This window comes from Oncorhynchus masou, chromosome 24 (assembly GCF_036934945.1).
Source record: "Oncorhynchus masou masou isolate Uvic2021 chromosome 24, UVic_Omas_1.1, whole genome shotgun sequence".
Lineage (NCBI taxonomy): Eukaryota > Metazoa > Chordata > Actinopteri > Salmoniformes > Salmonidae > Oncorhynchus > Oncorhynchus masou.
This window is the reverse complement of record NC_088235.1, coordinates 95,643,678-95,651,383: the sequence shown is the minus strand read 5'-3', so window position 1 is coordinate 95,651,383 and position 7,706 is coordinate 95,643,678. Positions and strand designations below refer to the sequence as shown.

At 41.2% G+C, this 7,706-nt stretch overlaps 1 protein-coding gene across 1 annotated transcript; it reads left to right on the top strand.

The window, feature by feature from the left end:
- Positions 1-2,548: 2,548 nt before the first annotated feature.
- Positions 2,549-6,679, top strand: hyi (hydroxypyruvate isomerase). The gene is made up of 8 exons (XM_064935761.1): positions 2,549-3,007; positions 3,227-3,338; positions 4,631-4,745; positions 4,856-4,934; positions 5,161-5,210; positions 5,728-5,797; positions 5,997-6,131; positions 6,480-6,679. The coding sequence occupies exons 1-8, from the start codon at positions 2,809-2,811 to the stop codon at positions 6,533-6,535; spliced, it is 816 nt and encodes a 271-aa protein (XP_064791833.1). The 5' UTR covers positions 2,549-2,808; the 3' UTR covers positions 6,536-6,679.
- The last annotated feature ends 1,027 nt before the right edge of the window (positions 6,680-7,706 follow it).

Sequence of the window (7,706 nt, the reverse complement as noted above, 5' to 3'; positions counted from 1 at the left end):
GTCCGCCCATTTCTTTTTTTTACCTTTTCCTAATAGTATTGACTTTGCTGATACTACTTTATTGAGGGACTAAATAAATAAGACTGTGATATGCGGTTGTTTGACCTAGCTAAATGAACGCACTAATTGTAAGTCGCTCTGGATAAGAGCGTCTGCTAAATGGCTAAAATATCAATGTAAGTTACCTTCTTTGAGCAAATCAGGCTGTAGAATACTGCCCAGGGTGTCTGGCAGAGTGAAGAAGGGTGTTTCTAATTTAAATGCAGCTTTTCTATGTCAGAAGGAGTGAGCACCTCTGACAATTCCACAAGTCAAGCCTTTAGAGAGGGGAAACAAACAAAGGCACAGTTGTGGAGCATAACAATGTTTGCAATTAGGAAGCAGATTCTATTGCTTAGCAACAAACCCTGCTGCCACTATAGTGCTAAATGGATGACAGAGAGAAACCAGAGGCTGGAGATCAGAGAGGGGCTGACTGACGAAGCCACAGAGGGGACTGAGAGTATCAGGAATCAAGGTAATACCCAGATGCAGACTGTCGAAGTAACACTGTTTATTGTAGCAACAGGAGCAGGCAAATACAGGTCTAGGCAGGCAAGGGTCGAAAATCCAGGGTAAGGCAACGGTACAGGACGGCAGGCGGACTCAGGGTCAGGGATAGGCAGGGTTCAGTAATCCAGAGGTGGGGCAAAGGTACAGGATGGCAGGCAGGCTCAGAGTCAGGCAGAAAGGTCAGGCGGGCGGGTACAGGGTCAGGACAGGCAAAGGTCAAACCAGGAGGACTAGCAAAGAGAGGCTGGGAAACAATAGGAGCTGACAGGAAAAACACTGGTAAGCTTGAACGAACAAGACGAACAAACAGACAGAGAACACAGGTATAAATACACAAGGGATAATTGGGAAGATGGGTGACACCTGGAGGGGGGTGGAGACAAGCACAAGGACCGGTGAAACAGATCAGGGCGTGACAGAGAGGACAATTTGTCACCTGACTGGGAAAAATTACCAACCTGGTCCCCCCATTGATTATGTTAGTCACTATCACTTAGATATCATATTAATTAAAAACGTCAAATATTTCTCTTCACCCTATGGCAAAATTTGTCGAATCGCAGGAAATTAACTGTACAACTTAAAAAATGTATTTCCACCCTGTGGCAAAATGTGCAGAATTGCATTTTAAAATTGCTAAATCTTCTGTCCGCACATAGCAAAATGTGTAAAATGGCTAAATCTTCTGTCCGCCCATGGCAAAATGTGTAAAATGGCTAAATCTTCTGTCCGCTCATGGCAAAATGTGTAAAATTGCAGCAAACTTGCTTTAAAGATGGAATATGTAACCTTTGTGAACACGACCAAATTCACATAAAAAAAACTTTGTCATAGATCTGTCATTGAAAGCAAGTCTACGAAGCATCTGTTCTATATGGGTATTTCTATGCTTCCTGTTCTTAAGTTTAGTTGTTGCATCTTTTACTTTTGGTTTTGCACACCAGCTTCTGCTTCAAAGAGCTGAAAATACAATATTTTGGGTTATGGAAAGTAAATTTCAACGCGGTTTAGATGATTCTCTACACTATACTTGCTTGTTTTGTCACACACTGAAATTAAGTTAACTATTACAATTTTAGCAATCAGGCAATGGCGGAGAGATTTTCTGCATAGTGCATCTTTAAAACTGCAACATTTTCTCGAAGACCCATGGCAATTTTGGGGGGAATTGCAGGAAATGTATCCGCTGTCGAGAGTGGTTGCTCTAAAATTGCCAGGGCCAGCTATGACTGGTGTGGATGTGGGTACGCAGACCCGCGAGCTACTTCACACCACTTGAGATGAAAATAGAGAGATTTACTCAGGAGATTTACTATTTTATAGAAAAAAAGTCAGACAATTGTTGTCACAGTGTATAGCCAAGTACAATTCGTAGTGAGCGACATTTTCAGATAGCCTAGAGTAGCCTAGGCAAGATATAAGATGAACAATTTAGCAGCTCGCTTAGTTCAAATTGACCGACACATTTTTATTCAACATGAACAGTGACGCAATTTCGAGGTAAGAGGTGCTTCTACTAAGCTTTATGGAATCGTTTTAAGGTCATACCAAGAATCATTTAGCTATTTGATTTGGATTTTTAAGAACCCTTGAAGTCTAAAAAAAATATTTAAAACAATTATTATTATTATTTGATAATTAGCGCATACAAACACATTGAAAAACATATTCACTACATGAATATGATCACAATAACTTCCAATTTCATTAACTAAACATGGCCATTAATAATTGCATAATAACACATGGCTACAACAATAATAAACTGAAGGCTATTTATTAAATCCGTTTGCCAGCTCCAAGTAGGCTACAGAAGTGGCACAAATTGATTTGCAATGACTCCAGTGATATCGTCATTTCAACATGTAAAAAGGCATATACATCAATAGGCTAATTGATGGCAAACAGACGCAAATGTATAATTCTCAACATTTACTGTCAGTATATCAGTTGATAATTGGCCACAAGTGCACGCTCGTCGTGTTGTCAAACTATTTGTTTCGTTGTGCGCATGTGCAACATATGAGTCGCAGCACAGAGAATAATGAACTTTACTAGCTAGCTAGCACTCCAGTCTGGCAGCTCGGTTATATCAATATTTGACATCACATGAGAAACAAACAACATCAGGTGACAGCTGAGACAATGGACCTTGAGTTTTAATCCTGCTATTCTAGCTAGCTACTTCGAGCGTTTGTCCCATTGAACATTAGCAAGAGGACTAATGTTAGCTTGCCAGCCCACCCCAAAAGAAACATGCCCCCATTAAAATTCTGCGCGAATCTTTCGTGGTTGTTTACGGATCTGCCAGAGTTTACCCAGAGAATCTATGCTGCTGCATCGGCTGGGTTTCAGGCTGTGGAGGCGGCATGGCTGTATGACTCTGACTTACAGGAGCTCCAGAGAGTCAAGAATGCTACTGGGGTTGATGTGGTGCTGATTAACACCCCCCTTGGTAAGACAGAGAAGGGTTACTGGTGTAGCCAGCTAGCTATGTTGACAGCAGCCCAGGTTACTGTACTAGCTATATACATGACAAAATAAATACATGTTTTGACATTTGGAAGGAAACTCAACCTAACGTTACCTATATGTAAAAAATATGCCTCCTACTGATCCACAAGAATGTGCCACTATTTATTCTGAACATTGACTTGACAACTGTGTTTTGTAGGAGATGCTAAGGCAGGTGATCTTGGTCTGGGTGCTGTTCCTGGCAGAGAGGAGGACTTCAGAAAGGGTCTGGATCTGGCCATGCAGTACGCCAAGGCTCTGGACTGCAGGAGGTGAGAGCGAAACACACATTGATTGAGAGCACAGCTCATCTGAAGCCCACTACACTATGCATCAGGTGACTGCAACAGCTTCACTGTACACCAGGGCTATTCAACGGGTGCCCCGTGGGCCAGATCTGGCCAGTTGATCAACTGTAGAATGGCCCTTTGATCAATTCTGAAAAAGAAAAATTAGCAAAAAAATGCAGAAATGTGATGTTGTTTAGTGCCAAAGGGAGCACTCGTTCAATATTCTCCAGCGGGAGAATCTGTTTTCCTGTAGTCCTGCCCATTAAGTGCTGTTAATCAATGTCACCCAACATACCAGTTATAGCCAATCAGAGCTGCTAACAGGGGTACAGGGTTTGCTTGCCCACCTATCTGCACGTTCACTGCAGATGAGATCACTACACTACCTGATACAGAGTGTGCTTTGCTCTTAACTCAGCGATAAGTTAAAACACAATGGACTCAGTTATGGCTATGAAACTTTATCTGATCAGCATCTAGCCTGCAACATCACTTGCTTCGTAGTCTGCTGAGCATCATCTACTTTTGCATAATGATGTTCGCTGGCTAAGCAAGGGTAATAATGCTCTCAAGAGGGCAGCCAGTATGTGAGCTTAGGGTGGAAATGGTTGCTTTTCTCTGCGATTTCCGCCACAAGAAAGCCAACCGGTACGGTGCCTACAGAAATTAATCCCACCCCTTTTTCCACATTTTGTTCTTACTCTTACAATTGATTAAATTAGCATCTTTGTCACTGGCCTACACATAATACACCATAATGTCAGTGGAATTATTTTTTTTAGACATGTTTACATTCTGAGGGACAATAAAAGGACACTCTAAAATATGCAATTTTGTCCAACCGGCCTCACAACCATAGACCACGTGTAACCACGCCAGCCTTGGACCTGCGGGATCGTCTGAAACCAGCTACCAGAACAGCTAATGGACCTAAGGAGTATTTTTGTCTGTAATAAAGCCTTTTTGTGGGGAAAATCATATTTTGATTGACTGGGCCTGGCTCCCCAGTGGGTCAAACTGTCTCCCAAGTGGGTGGGCCTATGCCCTCCCAGGCCCACCCATGGCTGCACCCCTGCCCAGTCATGTGAAATCCATAGGGCCAAATAAATGTATTTAAATTGACTGTTTTCCTTTGAGTTAGTTCATAGAAAGTCAGACATTTTTGCATGTTGCGATTTATATTTTTGTTAAGTGGGCCAACTATTAGGGGATCCTGCCATGAAGTAAAGTGTGTTGGTATTTATAACCTTTTCATAAATTAAATGTTTCCTCAGGATCCACTTGATGGCTGGGAGGGTACCTGTGGGGGCGGACCGAGCTACCATTGCCGTGGAAATGGAGGACACCTTTGTACAAAACCTAAAACATGCTGCCGATGTCCTCTCAAATGTGAATCTCCATTAAAGGGGCTTTTTAGTCCAGGACTAAGTTTAATATGTGTCTGGCCCATAGTGTTTGTAATAAGGAGTCCCGTTTTGTGTTGTGCTTTTTTCTCTCAGGAGGGCATCACTGGCCTGATTGAGCCCATCAACACACGGATAACAGATCCCAGATATTTCCTGGACAGTCCACATCAGGGTAACGGCTAGTGATGCTTTTCCATGGCAAGTTAGCCTGGGAATGAAAACGTATTGAAACGTAGCATCATTACCAGGCTTTAGGCGTTGCCCTATAAAGACAAGCAATCAAAATGAAGACTTACAGTATTTAAATGTGTATTTGTGAACCAATGTCAACATTCACTGCACAAGTGGAATTGTATTACTGATACTGGTTAACCTATTTGAATAATCTTTCACCCTAGCGGCTGCAATCCTGCAGAAAGTTGGCCACCCAAATATTAAACTACAGATGGTAAGTAGTACATTCGTCAGTTAATCTTGATGAAGAACAATGCCATTAATAGGGCTAGGTAATCTACTTCCATCAGATCCTAGCTTAGCCAGTGGTCCAAGATCTCTTTGTGTTAACATCATTGCTCATTGTTTGGTGTAACAAGGAGTTGGCATGATGGTTAAACAGATCTTTCTCTCGGTTTGGAACTAATGGTTTAGATACACACCGAGCAATTATTGAGTCAAACTTTTAGGCAGTGGCTGAGCCAGACAAACATACAGCCAGAAGACAGAACAACAAACATCTTGTTTGTTTGTGTCCCACTAGACATAGTATTTTGTTCTAGGAAGCGACTTGCCTGTTGCAAAAAGTGTCTGTCTCTTGGGAGAACCTATCCTAGTTTGTATTCAGTAACCTGAGAATTCCCTCAGCTTTAAGGCAGTTTGTAATAGGGAGAGGTTTGTCAAATCCCTGTAAATTCTACTGCTTAAATCTTACTGACAGAAGCCATCTTGTGTCCCTCTGTGTGCTGCAGGATGTCTTCCACTGGCAGATAATGGACAACAACTTGACACAGAACATACACAAATATTTCCCTCTCATCGGTAAGTGGTGTTGTTTGTGATACTAGTGCAGATAGCAAGTTACACAGGAAACAGACATATTAGTCCATACCATCAGCAGCAAATTGGGCACATCAGATGGTGTCCAAGCATCCATGGCCACATGATTGACCTATGATAGTTGTAGAAAATGTTATTACTTTAATGTTGATGAAATATCAATTTTCATTCTCTTTTACAGGTCACATCCAGATAGCCCAGGTGCCCGGCAGGAACGAGCCAGATAGTGCAGGAGAACTTAACTTCCCATATCTCTTCAGTCTACTGGAGGAGATGGGTTACCAGGGATATATCGGCTGTGAATACAAACCACTAGGTGGGATCCATCCCAAATTGCACACTATGCTTGACCAGGGCCCTAGTCAAAAGTAGTGCACAATGTATGAAATATGATACCATTTGGGACTCTGAACTACCTTTAGGTTGCGTTTACACAGGCAGCCCAATTCTGATACTTTATCCAATCAGATCCTTTCCCGAGCTGACTTGATTTGTCAAAATACCAATTAGTGAAAAAAAGGGCTGTCTGTTTAAATACAGCCTAAGTTGGGACTGGGACTACAGTTCAATTCACTGTTACAACATTCTAGATTGAAGTGAGGCAAGGACCAGTTTAATATTCATGATAATGGCATTGTGTGTTAACAGTTGATACTTATTTCAGGCTCTACAAATGAAGGTCTTGGTTGGGTGAAAGATTACTTGAAGCGCAACAGGTGATGGCTGAGAGGACCACACATGCAAACGTTTGCCAGTACCAGCCTTTCCATAGAGGCAACAGTCATCACTGATGAGTCTCATTTCAACTTAGATTAACAGTTCATTATTGTGAAATGGGCTTATTAAACAGCAGGCTAAACACTTGACTGACATCGCTCTTATTGATGTTTCGAGTAAGAATGTGGTGTGAAGCAGTATGATTAGATAATTTATTTGCAATTGTCTTTTTGTACAATGAAGTCCTGTGTTGTACCCACACTCTCCACTCTACTCCCAGTCCCAATGTTGCACAACACCCACATACACTAGTAGCATACATCTGTCAAGTTCGTTAACACACTTGAATACACCATAAGTTTTATTGTAGCATGTCATATGTACAAGTTTCAGAATGCCTATACTGTTGACATGCATTATTCAATATCCAGTGTTCTTACCTTCAAAACAAAGACACATTGCCTTGCTCAGAAATCCATTATAAATATCCAAATTCTTCATTACTTTTTAATAAGGAACTTCATACAATATTTGGTTTCCTTCATTTTAAATGTGTGCAAACTTTAGTCTTATGGTATTGTAATGACATTGCTAAACTGGTGTGTTATTACAATGTTGTACACAAGCTGGATCCTATGCGTAAAAATACCAGCTATACACTAAACCCTGTCAGAATGTAGGTAGTCCAATTGCAATTCCCATAGATTCCACTTGCAATAATAATAACACTGCCCTGATCGCATCATTAAGAAATAAAACAAACTAAGGAACTTCATTCAGGATGAAGATATGCCAGTTGGGCAGCAGGTTTGACACTTATAGGACACAATGGGAAGAATAAAACAAATTAATTACCCAATAATGCTGAAACGGCAGCAATCTTTCCCCTCTGCATAATACTTGAGACAATTGCTGTGGTGATCTTGAGAATCTATTCCTAGACTTTGGCAAGGCACAGTATCCAAGAGGGAAACACCCCATTTCCTTCATTCATATGATTTGAAAACCTACAATTATAAATGGATTACTAGTTGGAGAATAAGGTCTAATTTACCACCACTTGGTTGCACAATACAGACTTGTTTACAGTCCAATTCACAGGTTGGGGAATGAGATCCACTTCAGGTAAGATTTCTAATGTACATGTATGGTGGATGATCTCTAATCTGAAGTA